At 39.1% G+C, this 21,558-nt stretch overlaps 1 protein-coding gene across 2 annotated transcripts in view; it reads left to right on the forward strand.

The window, feature by feature from the left end:
• Nucleotides 1–5,400: 5,400 nt before the first annotated feature.
• Nucleotides 5,401–21,558, forward strand: part of LOC117954832 (solute carrier family 22 member 23-like) — a 34,956-nt gene continuing 18,798 nt past the window's right edge. The window contains exons 1-4 of one of the 2 annotated variants that reach the window (XM_034888853.1): nucleotides 6,188–6,265; nucleotides 8,203–8,557; nucleotides 12,709–12,812; nucleotides 12,925–13,079. In XM_034888853.1, the coding sequence (XP_034744744.1) occupies nucleotides 12,965–13,079 (115 nt within the window). In that variant the 5' untranslated portion in view covers nucleotides 6,188–6,265; nucleotides 8,203–8,557; nucleotides 12,709–12,812; nucleotides 12,925–12,964. Of the gene's footprint in view, nucleotides 6,266–8,202; nucleotides 8,558–12,708; nucleotides 12,813–12,924; nucleotides 13,080–21,558 lie in introns of both variants that reach the window. The other variant, XM_034888852.1, reaches the window with a different exon arrangement.

Here is a 21,558-nt window from a genome sequence, read left to right on the forward strand (position 1 = left end):
AGATTAGATTCAACTTTATTGTCATTACACAGGTACAGGTACAAGGCAATGAAATGCAGTTTGGGTCTAACCAGAAGTTCAATAGCAGTAAGTGCAGGATATACAATGGTGCCGTAAGTGCAGGACATGGATATATACTGTATATATGAGGTTTGTGAGTGAGGTGTGGCAGATGGTTCAGGGATGGTTCATTTGTTGCCTTGGAGCTGCCCTCTGGTTTATCCTCTCATCTTTTATTTCTCTCTTTAATCTCCTTTATGTCTGCATTGTTGATTTAGATGAACACAGGGCCCTTTGCAGAGAGCATAACATCTTTGCAGACTGTTTTTTCAGCTTTGGAGTAAATATTTAACCTACTGTTTGCTTTCTGCAATGAAAAGCAGTGTGGGTCACTCGCTGCTGTATTTCCCGGTTGTGAAGAGAATATTTGTTGCAAAGGTGAATTTTTCACCCAAGCTTGTTTTACCCACAACAATATGGAATATAAAACTGAAATGACTCACACCAAAGTGTCTGATGTGATATAGCAAAAAACTATGCAAGGGCAACAGCAGGTCACTCACGTATCGTCTAGTATCAGTTACTGTCAGACCTGAAATCACACAAATGATATCATTTCCAGACACTGGTCCTGATGTCATTCACTGAGAAAAAACAACCCTTGACAGCTGGTTATTAAATTACGTAGACGACTGACATTGTCATGCTTATTAACCCTGTGATTTGAGTTCCCCCCGCAGCTTGTTAACATACAGATGGTTTCTCAGACTTTCACTGCTCCATGGATTTATAGAACCCTGTTGAAAAAGAGACTTGTCTTCAGTGCTGCTTTACAGGACCACTGGTAGATAAAACCAAGTTCTCCACATTAACCACATTAAAAAGAATTAGTTTTTTTCGGACCTACCTAAGTTGATACTAACACCAAAGTTATAAATCACACAATGGTTCTCCAGTCTATCTGTTGGACTTTGAAACCAAAGTGCACTAAAAGTTATTTACAGTGGCTTGAGAAAGTTTACACACCCATGCTAAAGTTGATTTGAAAAAGGAATACAAAAAACATCTTTTGAAAAGGGATTGGAATGCCTTAAACTCAAACAATTTAGAAAAATCCAACCTTTTAAGGACACCAAGTTTCTTGGTGGATGAATAACGTTTTGTAAATGTTCTTCCTTAAAATACAGGGGGCATGCACATACACACCCCTATGTTAAATTCCCATGGAGGCAGGCAGATTTTTATTTTTAAAGGCCAGTTACTTCATGGATCCCGGATACTAGGCATCCTGATAAAGTTCCCTTGGCCTTTGGAATTAAACCAACCCCACATCATCACATACCCTTCACCATACATAGAGATAGGCATGGGGCACTTTCCATAAGATCATCTCTCAGTGAAAATCAAACCAGCAACTGAAATAAAACCATGCCAATCTCTAGGTATAGTGAAGAAAATTGCGGTCCTTAAAAGGCTGGATTTTCCTAAATTTTTTACGTTAAGGCATTAAGATCAATTTCCAAAATAAGCTTTTTTATTCCTCTTCTTATTCAACTTTAGCATGGGTGTGTAAACTTTCTCAAGCCACTGTATGTATGGGTGCCTTGTCTGTGGAGGGATTAGTTGTTTTTTTAAATCACAATATGTGATGATAAATACACAGCCTACATACGTACATACAAAAACACTATTATCTGATTGTGAAAAGTAAAAGCACGGTGTCTCATACTGTGAATAGCAGAATATATATGAATCACTCACTGCAGAGTGAAAGCTTGGTCACACCTATGGAAGTTTTCATTTTAGTTGTACTGTTTGTGACACACACACACACACACACACACACACACACACACAGACACAGACACAGACACACGCCATCGCTTGGGCGGGGTCCTGCCCCAGACACACCTGAGTTAGTTGCTAAGGAGGGGCAAGCAGGTTTAAATGATAACAAACAGCTCAGTGAGATAGTGTGACGGTACAACGGTCGTCTGGTTTCTGTTGGCCCACGGCCAAGCAATATTTTCTGAGCACCGCAAAAAAAAAAAAACCATTGTCGGAATGACAGATCTGTTAAGGATGCAGATAGAATAAATCCGGTCTTTAATGATTTTTCTTTTTTAATTGTAAACTTTCAGACATAGAGCAGCAGGCAAAAGAAAAGGAAAAAATTAAATAGGTTAAGGTAAGTAGTTGACATCTAACAGCTTAATTTATCACTTATATCCTGTCCTTTATTTTTTGAGAATGTTAAAACTGCTTACAACAATAAAAGAAAATCCCCACTTCAACTTCACAAATGCATGATTGTTGCTACAAGAAAAAACAATTGCCTGCAAATGCTGCCATGACAAGAAAGCAACGCCGTGGCTCCAGTCTGCCTGCAGGGGTCATCAGTGTGTAACTAAACAAGACTCTACAGGCCATTCAGGGGCCTTCATCATTCCTGAGGCTGTTCAGGATCTTACATGTTTCATGTTCATACAGTAAGACCTCTGCAGCAATAGCTGTGTGCTGATTCTTAAGCTGTGTGTCAAAGGTCACGGTCTACTCCAATGTAACGTGTCACAATTTGGGGGTTATTGTTTCTCAAAATAATTAAAAAACACAGTTTCAAATAGTAAAAAAAAAACTAAACACTTAAAGATCTTTGAGAAACTGGTACAAATGAAATGTGCATAATTCAACACCTTGAGCACTGAAAAAAGTATGTAATAGCACGCTATGGCCAGGAGGGTGAAGCATTGCTAAACATACGTTCTGTTCATGAAGTAGGCCTCTGCTTTTTACATGGTCAGATAATTAATATAGGCTAAGAAGCTAGGGGGTGTGAATCAAACCTGGCCAATATATATATACACACATATAAGCTCTGCAACAGAGCTTATATATATATATATTTTTTTTTTACCTACCCAATATTGACCTCTTTTGTTCAGTTTATCCCATGATGTTTCCTTAAATTATTTACCATGAGTATTACAACACAAATAATCAAGTTTACAATTGAAGACATCTTCAGGTCAAATCTGAGTGATAATAATACAGAAAATGAGTGTGTATAATGTGTGTATTTTGTTTTGTAAATGTCTTATGATATTCACAATAATACCTTCATTTAGTACAAGGGGTGGTGATGACACATGTCTTTGGTGTGGGAGGTCTGGGTTCAATTCCCACTACGATACATCAACCAATGTGTCCCTGAGCAAGACACTTAAGCCCTAGATATATGCAAATTGTAAGGCTCTTTGGATACAGCGTCAGCTAAATGACACATAAAAACAACTGGTCAAATTTCAGAAAAATATGGACAAGAGATATAATCAAATATTAAAATAATTAATAATCTTATTTGATACTGATCAAATCAAATGTGAAAATTACAATGGTAACACACCGTGTGATGAAAATCAGATGTGTTGCTATAAACAATGGACCCACTTTCCAATAGGACACACTTTATAGAGGGTTTGTAAGATATGGCTTTATTGGCAGGTAATAATGCTTTATAGATAATAAGAAAATGCTTTGGGTTGCCAGGTTGTACAAAATTACAAATTAGTTGGCCGCCTGGTGTTTATCCCTCTCCAGCATATTGGATTTTTCAGTTCTTCGGTTAATTAGCAAGAACTCTAAATGTTTAGTTCAACCACTCAGCTGTGGTAAAGAGTTGGGGATCATCTTGAACAAAATCAAAATTAATTAACAAATAATTAACATTTACAACTCAGACAAGATAAATGATTATAGTATAATCTCCTTATTAATAGTAGAATATCATTAGTAATGACTTACCAACATGTATGACTACAAACCTGTTTTTCACCACCAGGCAAAGACGGAAGAAGTATTTACCTCTTTTACTTAAGTAAAAGTAGTAATGCCAATGTGTACCACAGGTCAAAATGTTACTCAAGTAATAGAACAAAAGTGTTAGTTTCAAAATATGTGGATGTACAAAAGTAAAAGTACTGATTATGTAGAATGGCTCATTTCAAAATCACATAAAGATGATATTACATTTTTATAACTTTAATGTTGCAGCTGATAAAGGAAGAACTCACTTTAATTACTTTGTGCACTGCATTTATCAATACATCATTTATTAGTTGATTTATATGTTGTTGTTATTAACGATATCAATATGAAAAGCAACTGATAAGCTTTAGAATAAATGTAATGGAGTAAAAAGCATGTTATTGTCCTCCAAAATGTAGTAGAGTAGAAGAATAAAGTAACACAAAATGGAAATACTTGAGCAAAGTACAAATACCTCACAAGAGTACATAAGTCCAGTACTTGAGTGAATGGTCTTAGTTATGTTTCACCACTTTTCCCTTTTAAATATCATATTATTGATCTATAGTCTTGGATGAGGGTAATATAGAGAGTTACGAACCCTTTATGATCTAAACTGATACATAGAGTATTGTATGGGGCTGCGCAAATTTGGGCAAATACCTCATAGATTTGGTCAACACAACTGTACATATTCATAAGGAAGTAGAAATGACTGCACAATGTTGACTCCTATGACGTCCAACAAAGTAGTAGCCTATACAATAAAGCCTGCAATTTACAACAAGACAAATTATTGATTTCCTTCTCTCTCTCTCTCTCTCTTCGATCACTCATAAACAATCAAAATACAATATTACTCTGTGAAGACCATAGCCCTTTAAATGCTGCTTCCACAGACTACACTGTTCAACAGACATATCATTTTCTACCGTATTAGTGGGTTCTGCTAAAATCTTTGATTACAAATTAGCCTATATAAAGAGTATTCATCTTTTTATTATTATTCACCTTTGCTGGCAGCTAAACTAGATCTGATATGTATTGTTTGGTATAGAAGTGGGCGGTGACAGAGCTCCTCCTCCTACCCATAGGACATGTCCTGTTCATTTAAAATATGAAAGTAGGCCAATATACTTTTATATAGCTCTATGGTATGTATGTATTCATGTATGTATATATGTATATCTGTATGTATGTATGTAACCTAATCTGCACTATTTGGAACAATGCCTTGGAAGAGCTTTAAAAAGGCTACTGGACCTTGGGACTTTCTTGCAAAATTGAATGGAATTGAAATTTCTCCCTAAAAGTTGGTATTATGTGAAAGAACAATTGCTATGGTTTCGTTTGATTGTTTTCTGTCATAAGATATGCTTCACATTCCAGGGTTGTTAACACATGATTCAACATTCATAAAAAAAAAGACACAAACAAAAGCACCGGTGTCATTTTACTGACTGCTAAGCAGTAGGCTAAGGAACTGTACTAACATTGTTATTTTAACATAGCTTTGCATTGCTGTAGCCTACTGCTGCACAGAAAATGAGCATTTCCCTTCCAAGGTGATTAGCCTACCAGTGGTAGCAGGTGGCCATGTTGGGGTAGAGTCAACAACACAACGCCTTTATGGGCAGGTGTGTTACCTGTGGCTCCCTAAGGAAACACGTCCTAGGGTTCTGCCGGTGCAGCTGTCCGACAGAGCAACCAAAGAATGAGACGACGGAAAAGATCATGAAATTAGTTTTTCCTCGTCACTGCTTTAATTTACTGCAATCCGCATTCATTTCGGTCCTTGAGTCTGCAGTCAGCCCCGCACAGGTTTGGGTGGCAGACGGAGGAGGGAAGAACTTCCTGATAATAAAGAGGTGCGTCTTATTTCCATTCCAGTGATTGACTGCGCACGGCTTTCACCGCCGGAGCTGGGGGCATTGACGCATTGTGGAGTCGACAGGGGGTAGCACTGCAACCCCGGCTTCGCTACACAACGGAGGCATCTATCGGCGAAACCGCGATGGCCGTGGTGCAGCTCGACACGGTGGACCATCAACCTGAGAACGGCTTCGTGTCCCCCGATAGTACGTCGGGGCTGCTGACACGCATCGACGGCGCTATTCTGCCGTTTCTCGGGGGATTTGGGAAGTACCAGAAACAGCTGATCGTGCTGACATGGATCCCGGCGTTATTCATTGGATTTAGCCAGTACTCTGATAATTTCCTGCTCGCGCAGCCGAACAACACATGTATCCAGCCTTTGGCAAACCTGACTAATCAGACTACAAGCCATTCATCGCTGTTAGACGGTCCAAAAAACATCAGCGCGCGGCCAGCTTATATTTATGGAAATAGAAGTTACGGAGCCCAGTACGGCGTTCATAATGAAACGGCCAACATGCAGTGCAGCTGCAGTGAGTGGACATTCGAGCTGCACACGGGACTTGTGCAAAACGTGGTTACCAAGGTAAGCTGTCCATCTTGAGAATGGACATCCTTTTTCTATTTGTGTTATGCATCTGTTTCCGCCCTAATCCTAATATATTTGCATATTAAGGGGGAGACGTTATCAGCATGACACCCATCCTTAAAAAAACTCACTTTCAAGCAGAAGCATTCATTTAAATAAAACATTGCGTAGGCTATATATTTAGACTTCTGGATAGTGGTTGGGGCTATGGTTATGCCTCCATTTGTTCTTCCAATTGTCGTACATTTCTTTACAATGGGTCGTTTAGCACAGTCATTCAGGCTGTATTGCTTGGTGATTCCCAGATTACACCTGAAAGTACAGTGGGCTTGTGGATATGTGAAAGCATGCACCGTGCTGACAGTGAATGAGTCATCACAACAGCTGACACAAGGTGTGACCTATTGCAGAGAGGCGCCACGATTGGCACATTGGGCAAAAGTGCCAGTGCCAGGGCTGGTGGAATTTGCCGGATGTCGTAATGGACATAATAGACGCGGAGCTTTTATTTTGGAGCAAAGGTCATTAGTGCGCTCTAGAATAATGCAACCCCATCCCTGGCCAAACATCACCTGCCCTACGCTGCCCGAACCAAACACCAGTGAGATGTTCTTACAGCGTTCATTGTGGGCACTTTTACCTCGGATCACATCACCGCTGTGTAGTATTATTCCTATCTGCACAGGCCAGGCTGAGAAGACAGCACAGGCCTGCAGTCATCATAGTTCTGCTAGCTGGAGGAGGAAGTGTTTTTATTTATCTCATTATGCATATCAGCTCTTCTCCCAATGTGGATGCTGCGTGATTATATCAAGATTTTTGTATTTTTAAGACATAACACTTTGATCCACAGGGCTCTCCGGGTAAACTGGATACTAATGGGATAATGTGATTTACATTTAGAAAGAGAAAGACTAAATAACTAGATTTTATTATGTCCAACGCTTGGTTTTGCTTAGAAAAGTTTAAAATGTTGATACACACTCTGATAACCTTTCACACCCTTGTGGAGAAAAGTAAATTGCGGATTCAGTCTGCGCTATCATCACCACTGAAGAGTTTGGCACTCATGCCGTAATCAAAAGGTTTATCAGGAAGAGTTAGATCCGAAGCCAAGCTTTAAAGCTTCTCTGTGCTGCAGGAGGGGGTTGTGGCAGCCTGAGCTTGTGCCTGCTGTAATGCCAACAGCCCATCTGCTTATCCCTGATAATGTCCCCCATTTAAATTAAGCAAATAAAATGCAACTTTGGCATGTCAACCTGCGTCATAAGCAGCATAAGACAGTTTAAGTCTTGATTTAATTTACTGTCCGCAGGGTAATTTAGGGAGTGGGGTTGCATGGACTAAAGCCAGGCTGATAAACAGTTTTTTTATGGATGGAGGGGAGGGACATTTTTATGGATGGAGGGGAGGGAAATACATTGGGTGGATCCTTATTACTAACAAATTAAAAAAAGGTCAGTTTTCCCATGAGAAAAAAACCAAAACAAAGAAGTTTCCGATATGAAGGGTTTGGTGCTTAAACACTGTCGGCTCTCCTCTTATGCTGGTGTTTACCTGTAGATACTAATATTTATGTTGCCTTTGAATTCTTACGGATAATGTCATGTTGACACTACCACCACTGCAGATCTGTGTGACGGACCTGAGCAGTTAGTAAAAGTGTCTCGTCTTCCCTGACCCATGCAGTCCACACTCTGACAAGGTCGCTGTCAGGAGAAATTGAATCGAATGGCATGAGGACGAATCCCAAATCAGAGCCAGAATTGAAGCAGAGTCAACTCCCAACACTTGTCGTTGGCCTCGTTGTCTGTTTTGACGACCTGTCCCTTACTCTTCCAAGTTCCCTTTTTGCCATCACAGAGCAGTAACAAGGAGGACACCACAGCAGGAAGTGATGACTTGGCATTTCTTTCTGTGTTTGGATTGCATAGGCATAACTGCACATGACTGGGCTCAGCTGTCTATGACACTTGATCCCTAAAACCGTGCCAACACCAATGAAATGCACTAGTGTCTCTTTCAAAATGTACCAACACATTCTGACCCCATGTTACTCTGTTAACCCTACAAATCGCATGAGGAAAACATGGTATGTATGTAGACGTTTTCACCTTGAGCCACATAGGGATTGCCTCCAGAATCAGTAGCACGTTTCTGCTCACTTTTTTTCTGAGGGCATCAAAGAAAGAAGGCTTTAATGGAGGTGGAGGAGGTTGAAGTGGTGGCGAAGCATCCAAAGTGGTTAATGTGGAGACCCATACTAATTGAGGCAAATCTCTCCTCAGGGTACGTCTTAATTGGACTGAGCCTTAGAAATGAGAATGTAGCATTACTCGGAGACAGATAGAGTCTCTCTGCAATCTATCCTACTCAGCTCACATTCAGAAGGCTAGCAGCTGCACACACCTGCCTGAAATAGTGGCCGGAGTTCCGCATCAAAGCAAAGATTAACCTCATGCTGATTCTCTGTGAAAGTTCAGTTCTTACGTAATTATCAGAGAAAAATGGCCATTCAGGGATTGATGAGGATTTCAAGATCTTTGTTCTGTTGTGAAACTTTACTGTAGAATGGCGTTCTGACTGGTACAAAACCATGACACTGTCTGGATTTTAAGCTATTTTTAAAAAGAAATCTAGAATACAGTTATTTCTGTTTAGTCTATACGATGTCAGAACAGGTTTTAAAAAAGAAAAGAGGTTAATGTCTATAGATTACTTGTTTTGTCTAATGAGCAATCTAGAACCCAAAAGTTATTCTATTTAAAATGACAAATGGTAGAGGATGATATATCTGAGAAAAGCAGGAAATCCTCATATTTTAGAAGATATTGTTGCTAAATAAATGACCAACATGATTAATCCTTTATCAAATTTGATAATATTGAGAGATTCGTTTTGTGCTGCTTGTTGATTAGTAGATCAATCAAGTAGTCGGTTAGTTCAGCATAGTAATTAATAGGCAACTATTTTGATAATCGATTCATTGATAATTGTTTTAGGAAAAATGTCAAATCAGTGGTTACAGCTTCCAAATTGTGAGCATTTGCTACTTTTTGTTGTCACATGTGATAGTAAACTGAATATCTTTGGGTTTTAGACCTTGTGTCCGACAAAACAAGACATTGAAAAAGGTTAGGTTGTGCTTTTGGAAACTTTGGCGTACATTGTTAAGTATTTTTGTACATTTTATAGACCCAACAAATCATTGAATAATCAATAACAATAATTATTAAAGAATAATAATTGACACATCAAGCAATTGACAATACAATCAATACTAGTTCAGTATACATGGTGCATTTGTACACTATGTCAGTGCCATGCTTGTAAGATTTTTCTTAGAGGTTAGAGTATTTTATATAAGCAAAAAGGACAATATGTTGTAAAAGAACATTGGTGGGTACACCCAGACCCAGTATCGCTGTGCTGGAGCTTGCACACGCATAGATCTGAAAGATGATACTGTAGTCGAACACCCATGCAGGCCTCTCTGCTCTGTGTCCCTTCATACTGTTTACCCAGCTGGTTGGCTCCTTCCACAGACCCCAGATCAGTGTGGGACACTTTGAAACTGTCTCAGCTGTTGAAAGGTGATGACCCCACTGCAGATACCCAGTCAGCACACAATCGACAGCCACTCACGGAGTCAGCTGGGGAGGAAAGACACTTGTGTGACCCAAAGATAAAGCTCTGTTGAGGCTCTATGCTGCACGCTTGTCTCTGATATGTCTTTTAAAAGGGAGGGGTGAACATTTTAGGGTTGTCTGATGGAATTTAGGTTGGAGGAGTGTTGGTCGGTTGTTGGTACTTATCAGGTCATTTTGGTGACAGATATGTGTACTCATGGTTCTAAACTGTCAACAAAAGGAGGCAATGAATAATAGATTGATGGGAAAAGGTTTGTTGTTTTACTATCTGTCACTTCCATCAGCTAACTTGCCAAACATGTTGGTGTTTTTCACTTGGTGGGTTGTATAGTCCGGATGCTACAGTAGTTTGACAGTTATTTGTGTTCTTACCTAGATAATATAACTTCCTGTCAGGCTGTACGTCCCTTAGGCTACATCTCCAATGTCAGATATCTCTGTATTGTTTCCTTCTTGGCTTCTTTTTTTTTTCCCAAAAAAGGTGCTATCAAAAGAAAGTATGTATATATATTTATCTTTTTGCCCTCTCTTATGTTATTCTATCTCACCCTCACCTAAGCTGCAACATTACAGGATTTTAACATATTGGTGCTGCAGTGTTTCTATAACTAGCACTCGGAAGCAGTAAAAGTCTGATAACCACGGTGACGGTCTGTTGCTAGGCAGTAACTATGCAGCAGTTTCTCCATGTTTTTTTCTCCTCACAACTGTTTTAATGCATCTCTGTCCCTCTCTTTTAGCTTTTAGTTATCCTTGCCCATTCTTTTCTTTATTCTCTGCATTCCTCTCCCATCTTTTTGTATAATCTGTTTCTACAGTGTAGAATCTGTATTCCTTCCTCCTAATGTGCTCTCCTCCATCACCCTCCCTCCTTTGAACCCCCCTCACCCACTGCCTTAGTTCAATGAGTGCAGAACTGTGCAGCTGTAGTTGAGAGCGTCTTCATCTGAGATTAGAGTGTAGTGTAGACAGATCATTGGTGGGTGGTCATTTGAGAGAGGTCAACGGAGCGCCCTGGTGAGTTTAACTGCCTTTGGCCCTTAATTGTTCTGCATTTTCCATCGGCTGTTAGCTTTATATGTGTATAAACCCACCCTACACACTGATGTCTAGTCATAATCCCAAGTTGATGAGCAAGACAGTAGCAAAGCAGCAACTGGCAGAAATAGTGGGCGGAGCAGACAAGCTGCAGGGACTTGACTTGGACTGAATCACAGTTTTCTGGGATTTCTTTGTTCAGCTACGGCTGAAATTCTGTTTGTCTTCACAATCACCAGTGAACTGTCATCCAGCCACGCCGTGATGGTCTTGGTGTAATCGCAAACTCAGAGTTTCATTTCAGTATATGGCGGTTTGTCACAGTCTCGTAGGAAGGCAGTTTCAGTTTTTTAAACACCCTTTGTTATGCAGTGCTTGCACAACAGGAACTTGTTTGCCTCCCTCTGTCTTTTTCTCTGAAGACATTGATACTGAGACCATGAATGAGTGGCATGCCTGGATCATGTGATGGCCGGATAGCTCTGAGTACTCCTGGAGCGTTCCATTTTAAACAGTTCACTATGGTAGTAGAGGTTATAAGAGGTTAGAGCCCCTCGGAGAAAAATGTAAAAACAAACTACACTTTGTATTTCTAGACGGGGTTGAATAATATATATAAATAAATATGACTTGGCAATATGTATGTCCACATTCTTTCTATATTACTTACGTTGTAATGGGTTGGTGAATAGATTAGGTACAATTATGGCCACTGTCGGCTTCCTGCTACTGCTTCTGACGAAACAGCTGGGCAGCCTAATGTCTACCTTCTCTGTGGAATTTATCTTCTGTTCCTCTCAGGATCAACTATATTACTAGGATCATTGAATAATAATGTCAATGGTTATCAAAATTGCAAGTTAGGGTAGATTTGTTTAGGTTTTAAGTTTTTTTTTTTTCTTCCTACAAGCAGTTCACATGCACTTACTCCACCGGTGTTTACAACTGCTGCTGCACCTCTGTGTACAAGGTCTGTTTGTCACAACTTGTCACTACTGTGGCATACTTTATTAATGCTAAAGCAGACACACCGCATTATGTTCACTAAGGAATCCCTCTGCTAAGATTTTCCTTAGGCAAGGAAAATTAAGAGATTCAGAGTTGACTGTAATAAGAGGAGGCATGAATAAATGGTAATGTAAGACAGTTTATGTACACCCAATGAATTCTGACTAACATCATTATTATCATACTGTATATAATTATATCAGTATGAGAAGAGATGATTTGATCCCTGATGTTGATCATTTAGGAAAAATGAGCTTCTCCAACCTTTTCTTGTGGCACTGTGAGGCAGAATCATTGTTTTCAACACCACTTATATTGTTTGGTAGCTAATAACCAAGTGAGTAGTTACTCCATTAGAGAAATTCTAAGCTATCGAGCCTGGTTGGAGATGTATTTTTGGGGATCATTGAGTTGAAAAGCCAATATTAAACAATGATCAAAACTGAACATAATGTTTGGAACGATTAACAAAGGAAAGGAAATAGTTGGATCAATATATCAATATATCAATGTTCTTATTGGATAAAATATCAGAAGTCTACCCTTCACACATTTCAGTGTTAATGTGTTTTGAATGGTGATAAAATATCATAAATACCTCATAAATCAGTCAGATCTAGTGTAGAGTTAGTCAAAATACAAGAACTTTTTCATCTCAAAAAGCAATATCTGTTCACTTTTTCAATACCATTACCCAGAATACAATTCTCGGAGCTTATGCCTTTTGTATATTTGTCTCTACAGTGGAGTCTGGTGTGTGATTCCGCATGGAAAGTCCACATCGCCAAGTTTTCTCTGTTGGTGGGATCCATCTTTGGATACCTGACATTTGGAATCCTTGCTGACTGGTAAGATTTTCATGTCCTTGCACAGCAAACAGTTTCACACAGATTTGTAATATCAAAAACAATTTTTTTAACATTGAAGAAAACAAAAAATAAGTTTTACCTTGCTCCGTAGGTTTGGCCGCCACCCCGTGTTGATCATATCTGTGCTGTTCATGCTGGTGTTTGGTCTGACTGTGGCCTTCTCTGTCAACGTCCCCATGTTCAGCACCCTGCGCTTCTTTGAGGGCTTCTGCCTGGCAGGGATCACCCTTTCTCTCTATGTCCTCAGTAAGTCTTTATCTCTTAACTAAAAGCTCTGTGCCTGTCAAGCTAGCACAGTACATACACGGTTTCATAAATTTGCCCCTCAAAAGTTATTGTCATTTTTTAAACAATAGATCACAGTTTTAACATCACAGTATACAAAAGCAGCATTTCTAGCCAGCCACCACTGATTTTGTCTGCTGAAATGACAGCTTTTGTTAGCATTATACTAGCTATCTGGCCAATAAATGCTAACTCGCTAAAATGGTTGAAAACTCAGTTTTGAAGACAATTTGTTATTTTTCCAGATCACTTGTTACTTGTTGTTACTTGTGGAAATGTTTTAATTTAAAAGACATGACTATCCAAACTCATGTTAAAATACAGAATCTCGCTCTTAGCGGAGTCCCACGCACACAACCTTAACATGTTGAGAAATTCAAATCTTGACAAAACTGGTTATGGTTGTAGGCTATTTATAGGGCCTTATAGGAAGCACTTGAAACCTTTGAAAGTATGTAGACCATCCTAGCATTTCACTTTTGCACTAAATAGAAGTGCTGAGGAGAAATGACACAGCAATAATGTAGCTAAAATACTATGGAAAATGCAGACCTATTCCATTGAACTGACAATTTAACAGCCAAACTTGTTTGATTGGGACATAGCTCCATGTCTAGGAAGTAGGAGCAGTTATATTGTTGCACTGCAAGCTGTTACGATCTGTTTTCCTTGGAAGGGCTGAGTAAATATTTCAGCATCATCATTTCAACAAATGAAAATATCATAAGCTAGGACAGATATTTTCATTTACTCAACATCTTTCAAAGCATTACATTTTACATCCTTGAATTCTTGTTTAATTTAAGATTGTGGCCCACTGAAAGACAAAATACCCATTTTGATTAATACATACATTGAACATACATTTTTATCATTAAGTTTTGAATAATAATAATCTTTGCAATAATAATTTAACCTGTAATCATAATTTAACCTCACTCTCAATCTGTAGTATCCTCCCACTCGTGCGGTTATTATTTGGACCAGATACGCCTATTCAAAAGCCTATTCTACTTTAATTCTTGTCTTTATCTGAGCGTGGCATTCAGCTAAAAGGAGAGTAATTGTATTGCAGTGACCTCCTAACACTCATAATAACATCATTAATCAGGGAATGCCATTGTTGGAATAAATTCTCATTACAAAACGACAACCAGCAACAGCCCATCTTCCCTTGTAAAGTGAACTCTTTAATTGTCATTTAGGTGTACCAGCATGGGTCTTTTCCTGAGATTTTAATCCCTGTTAATGCTAATCAATAATCTGATAATGGCATGAGGGGTTGGGGGGGTTGTGGTAACTTGTCTTTAATATAGTTTTCCTCATTACTGCAGGAGTAGGCTTTAAGTTTCTCAGAAATGGATCCTCTCTGTTGATGTGACCTTCTCTCTGTATGGTAAAGGTCTGATAGTGTCCTGATAATTGGCCATGCAGTTAATGCATTGTTCTCATGTGGTGGCAAACGTGGAAGGAAGGGGAAGATGAGAGGTAGGGAGCCAGGGCGAGATGATGAACTAAGGGGCCCTCAGTGTCCTTGTCATTCTGATTTACTCCACATTGAACACCTTGAAAAGCTTTTTCGCACTCCCAAAATAGAAGCACTGTTTAGTCTGTTCCCGGGACAAAGGAAAGAGGGAGGGACAGGGGGAGGCATAGGGGTGTAAGTAAGCTGTACATTATGGAATCATATCAAATCTACATCACCTTGACATCTGCATTGCTTGTTTTCACAATATCCCAGTTTATGACTTAGAATATCACTGGTTCTTAGCCTGGTGGTTGGAACCCAATAGTAGTAGACAGTGGGGTCAAAATTTCTCTACATCTCTTTGTCTAATTCTTGATTTTATCTTTTTGGAATGTAGAATAGTATTCAGATTTAGTCTGAGACTTCAAAAATCTAAAGAAAGAATAGGAATGTGTAAGTTGTAAATAGCTACAGCCTCATTTTAAAAGGTACAAAAATGAGCGTTTAATGTGTTGGCCATCATAAGAGATAAGATTCATCTGACATTTGTTCTGCATAATGGCCCAGTGAACAATGTAACTTACTTTTATAGAAGGGCAGATTTAAATATAAATTTGAAAACATATGTCATATGCCTCTTTAACGACTCAATGCCAGGACAGCTGAGCAGTATCTGACCATTCTGACTAATTAAAAGGAAACGGCATTTGAATATAGACAGCATTCCAAATAAACTTAATTTGTTTCTAAAGAATCCAATTATTCAGAGTAAAGATTTATGTTTTCCCCTGCATATTTTCTTCTCATTACTCTTTCTGTAGTTCAACATCTGTTATTCTATCTTTCTCAGTCTCTTACAGTCTGCCTTCTTTACCTTCTTTTTTACACTACCATTCTCTTATTTTTACATTCTTTCCATTTACAATTTTACCGTACAGTCTGCAATCAAGTAATTAAAAAGCATATTGAGCGGTCACAAAAAATCTGTTGTAATTTAATAGGCATTCTTAATCTTTATTCTGGTAAATGCAACACCTTACCCTCTGCAATCATATTCAGGTACTTGTTTGGTCGCACAATGGCTCACAAGTTTCCAAGAATATCTTAAATAGTAGGTTCAAAGTTTCTGTAGCTTTATAGGCAAGTAACTCTAGAGGCAGTATTTGTCTAACCTTGATCGCCCTGACAAGCCCAGCATTTACCAGCATGAGCAGGATTGTGGAGTCTGGTTAGATAACCCATGCTGATCCCTTTGCATCGATAGCAAACACAACTGCTCCTTGATTCAGGCTGAAACAGGTGATTATAATTCAAGCTAACAGTTCCTCATTTAACAATCATGAAACGATTAGTCAGCCAGAGACCTGTCAACAAATTAGACAAATATAATTCTTCCTCAAAATTAATGCGGGGTTTCCCATTTTATTTGGGTACAAACTAATTTCCCCACATGAGCTGTTTTTCTTATTTGTTTTACTAATCGATTCTTTTTTTTTTTCTTTGACATTCCTCTGTCTTTGAACTGCTTGCTGCAGTACTACATAGTTGCCTCAACTTGAGCAAGGCTGAGCTGGAAAGATTTTTGTTTGAGCTTTGCATATTTCTATAGGTTTTTGTGTTGCTATACAGCTGCCCTCATTTCTAATCATGTGTGGCCTCTGTCACATGATATTTACCCTGCAGCCACTCTGTATCGACAAAAACTCCACAAGAGCTGCTACAAGAGGACGAGGACAGTCGTTCAATAACACATTAGAGGAGAGAGAGGATCAATTGTTTTTATTTCAAGCCATTCTGTTTAGGGTATGTTTTAAATTTGCATGACAGTTGGCAAAAGCAAATGTTTATTTCATTCCTGACACTGTGTCAGTCCTTTTCTGCACATAACATTATAAACCACATGACCCTCCTTTGTGGCTTGCTTTGTTTAGCTCTGCTTACAAACAAAAGTCGAGGCCGAATCCCAGCTTTGGATGTGTTTGCACTGGAGACAATACACTAATTCCCCCTTTCTCATCAATTCATGTGCAATTATGTCTTAGTTCATGGATCTTGAAGTCTGGCCACCCCAAGTCTGGCTGTCCTGTGTAATCTGTGTACATTTCATACATTCTTGTGAATAGGGTATTGCAGTTAATTAGAAGACAACTCTGACCTGCCCCTTGTATATTTGTTCCCTGGAGGTATCAGTGACAAAACCCATTGAGTTTTCAGTATTTGAGTGAGCCTCTTTGTAGAGCAAATTGCACACGGCTACTATCCTTTCTGCCAGGATGGCCTGTCAAAGTCAGGCCCACTGCTGGGCCTAACATGGCTGATATGATGTGACACTGATACGCTAACTGGCACCAAGGGACAGAAGAAATAGGGAAAAGACAATTGGTTGTCAGGTGGTTTCAGACAAAGAGAGAGTAGCAACTAGCAACTAATACGAGGAGGGAAAAAGTGTATCATAAAGACTGAGAGGAATGTTGAAACGCCATATGGATGGAGAAAGCAAAATGTTTCACCTCTGATTCTAAATCAGCAACACGGCAAGTGTTTTTTGCATGTGCATAACATTAAGCCCTTTCGTGTATACACTAGGCTAATGGATAGTTGACATGATCTGTAGTATGTTGGCTCCAGAGTATAACAGCAGAATAGCAAAGCTGATAGCTATAGAAAGTCATCTGATGCAGTGCTTCTATTTACAACCTAGTGCTCATTTAGTGTGTGCTAGTTTTTTTTAGCATCACAGCACCAGGCGGGACAGACTGGGCACATATAGTTCATATAGCTCAGCATCATGGTGCTGCTCATAAGGTAAACAACCTCACTACTAGGGGCGGGACAAATAATTGATTCTTAGATGCATCGCAATTTTCTCTCCAGAACGATTAAATGTTCAATTCTGATAAGTTAATAATTGATTACTTAAAAAAATAAAAATAAAGTGTCGATTTTAATTTAAAAGGAACTATCTCCAGACATGTACAAATCAGAAAACTGAGTGAAAGAGGATCGGATAATCGACAACAAGTTTAGGCAAGAGTGCAGATAAAAAACGCCCAAAAATGGCCAAAAGGAGAGAAAAAAAGTTTTTGTATATACACACTGGATCTGATAACATACATATATATATATATATATATATATATATATATATACATACATATGCTGTTCATCTACTTTATCACATTACATGTGACCACCTCATGTTTCATGTTCTAAGAAGCCAATTCTCCACCTTTAAACATGACTGAGCCTCTAACATGGAAGATTAGTGTGAGAGAAGGTGACTTTCATAAGCATGTTTAAGCCTTAAGAATGGAATGACTACACAATAAAAACCTCAGTAGACAAAACATTTCATTAAAACTTGTGTGTGACAAATAATGTACCTGTCAAATCTAACAAATGTATGTCTTAATATTTTTTAAATCTCGCATGGAAATGTACATACAGAATTGTTGCATCAAGATGCATTGCTAAGCGGTTTTGAATCAAATCTTTGGCCTCTGAATCGGAATCGAATCGTGATGGGCCGATGGACAGATTCCCACCCCTACTCACCACCCCGACCCTCACCTTGTACTCCCCTCACATACAAACACAAACAGCACATCAGCTAGCTGAGTCATGCTAGCTGGCTGCGATGGGTGTTGGGGAGAGAATTTTGTGATCAGCTGGAGACAAGGTGTGTGCACAGGTTATATCATGCATCCACATCAGCTACTGAATGTGGGGCTAAAATAAGATGCTTGTCTAGACACACATTAATTTTTTTCCATGAAGCATTTATTCACACCAAACATATAAGTTTATAAGATTGAGTATTATTACAGAGGCCAAAGTACACATAAGCTACTGTAGTACTATAGTGAAACAATTGGTGGGTTGATGTGAGGTTTCTCTCTACAAAAATGCCAGCTGAAGTGTGTGCACGTATGCATGAGCTCAATGGTTTTCATCTGACACCTTTAATTTCCCTGAAAGCATATATTAAATGTTAATAAGAGGCAGGATGTTTACTTTTAGAACTCTGTATAATGGTCTTACAGTAAAGAGCAAATGTCTCTAACTCATCTTAAGTGGAGTTTTTGCTCACTGTCTTGTCAAATCCATAGAGGCAAGCCTATACATGTGAAGTTTGTGTGTGTGAAGTGTGTGTGTGTGTGTGTGTGTGTGTGTGTGTGTGTGTGTGTGTGTGTGTGTGTGTGTGTGTGTGTGTGTGTGTGTGTGTGTGTGTGTGTGTGTGTGTGTGTGTGTGTGTGTGTGTGTGTGTGTGTGTGTGTGTGTGTGTGTGTGTGTGTGTGTGTGTGTGTGTGTGTGTGTGTGTGTGTGTGTGTGTGTGTGTGTGTGAGAAATAATACACATAGCAACGGCCTGTTATACATAGCAGCTCTTCAGAAATAAAATACCAAGACCAGACCAATTAGAATTGAGTATTCAACAAAGCTGTGTAATAAACGAATAGCTTTATAACTTCCCTGTCAGTAACCTTTGACGTAGCCTACAGTACATGCTTTTGATTGCTCTCTGTGTGATTATCTACAAGGAAAATGTTTTATTTTATGGATGTTTTTCTGGGACAAACTCATGCTAATGGTTTGGGGAAATGGCCTGCTCAGATTGATGCCACTTATTTTTTGATAAGGAATGGTTTATTCCTTAAAGTTTATTTCTCTTCCTCTTGATAATTACACATTAATGACTTCTGAGGTGTTACATACTTGCCAAGGTATATTTCCCAATAGATTATGATTAAGTTTCTGGTCATCTAGATAACTTAACATTTAAAGGAAATATAGTATCAGTCTATTTGGAAATCTTCACTTGTTGCTATGTGCAACAAAATGCCAATAATGGAACCACTCTCTCACTAAATATGTTTTCAAGCTGATTTAGAACTGTGTTTTGCCTCAAGCCCTGGATAAAATGCACACATTCTTTTTTGTACCAAGAGGCTTGGATTTTGTCTTTCACTGCTTATGGACACTTGTCACATCTGGGAGAGAAGATGGAAGAAAAGGAGAGAGAAGCATCGGAGAGACAGACAAAGGGTGATTTGTTAAATGTATCACATTTTCGTTTAGTCCGTGAATGTTACATGACCCCATTTTAGCAAGTGCAATTTATAAAGGGAAAATAAGTCCTGTATTCATGTCACTACGGTAAAATTAATGCTGACATGCCGAGACACTCAGACTGTATTGATTGGAGTAGTGTTTGCTGTCACTCCTTTTAACATAAATAAATAAAAACATTTCACAAACACAGGGACGGGAGGTACATTAATGTTGATGGATGGCCTGAGATACAGTGGTATCATAGCAAGGAATCTGTGCTTTGATGTACAATAATTAAATGAGCACATACAAAAATGTGTATGTACAGTATATGAACCATGTAAAATTAGATCATAGTCATATGGATATGATTATATATAAAGCATGGGGCTGTAAAAGGATTTATGTGCCATACTAATAGGAACTGTATTTACTGTAAATAGGAATGTGTGTAAGCAAAAACATTCAAAAATAGAGCACAATACGGGCAATTGAGTGTATTTCCTCTCTTTTATTTAGGAATCATGATGCAAAACCAAATGTTTGGTAATGTGACAACACTCATTTATAACTTGGTCCGCCATAAGACTTTAAATGGACATGTGTTTTCCCCAGCTGTCTATGTGCATGTTTCCTGCCTTGTGATGGTGAAGTAGTGCTTCCTCTACAGACAGGAAGGATGATCTGTGATGCATTTTTTTCTGCTGCAGTGTTATGTCAGGCTAGCCAGGGCAGTCTTGTCCTCTTTCCTGTGTTGCCTGTAATGAGGTGCTTTTTCTTTCCCCCGGTGGTGCCCTCCTGTTACCACAGGCATTAAGCTCTCTGCACACAGGTGAAGTGCTAGGGGTAGCACAGAAAGATGGAAGCTATATGTGTATTTATCTGTGTAAATGGCTTCCTTTGTTGTAATGTCAGATTCCTGTTTGTTGATACAGTCTGACATACAGCATGCTTTGTTTGCTTACCTTCTTCCCCTAACCTGTCTTGCTCTGTTTGTGTGTAATGTCATTGATGGATATCACTGGGTTTTGGCCTGATTTGAGTAGTGCGTGCCATATCTGGACTCTGAAGAGAGAAGCTTTTCATTTGCTATCATATGGCTAGGCCTCCCTGAGGACAGCAGCTAGGCCCACCTCACATCACTGCAGAGATATCGTGCTGCCATTAAATGGATCTCACTACGGCAAATGATTAATTCTGAATGTTAAGAAATGCCTAGTCTCGTATTGCCGAAATGGGAAAAAAAACCTGCTCTGATTTATTGGCATTTCTTTAAACAAACCACAATCGTCTTGGACGGTGCTAAGTGACACCACAGTGCCTCTGTAAAATAGCCTCGGGAAGAAACTTGTTTTGGTGGAACATGTGTACGGTCAAAGGTTGTTTTAGTCGTGCAACAGAACAGAGTTTAAAATAACACATAGAAGGCGGAAGCTAACGGGACATCCGAAAACAGTGACATCCTGTGGAATTTCCAGCAGAATGAGAGAAATCCAGGAAGTGGAACGTCATGGATATAGACTAAGAAATGCCTGTAAAGGATGATGAAGTATACAGAGAGGCTGGGTGGGATAGTGATGGAGACTGTGTACAGACTGGAAATGCTTTTTAGCCAAAAAAAAAGGTATTTTCTATGAAACACAGACTGACCTGTCCTCATCCATTCAAAACTAGCTGTTACCTGATAACTGGGTTAAGCCCCCCCCCACTCTAAGCAGGGTACAATTTATCTTCCTCCCCTAACAACAAATTACCCTACATGCATCTTACATCGGTTATTTGTCAGTGACTTTATTTTAGAAGACCACTTCCCTGATTAAAGGCCCATTCTGTGACCTAATGGTCGTGGTCTAATTTTCAACCCTGCTGTCTGTGAGAGACATGGCATGACATAACCACAAGCTATCTCATGTCGCAAATT

This window comes from Etheostoma cragini, chromosome 12 (genome assembly GCF_013103735.1).
Source record: "Etheostoma cragini isolate CJK2018 chromosome 12, CSU_Ecrag_1.0, whole genome shotgun sequence".
NCBI lineage: Eukaryota > Metazoa > Chordata > Actinopteri > Perciformes > Percidae > Etheostoma > Etheostoma cragini.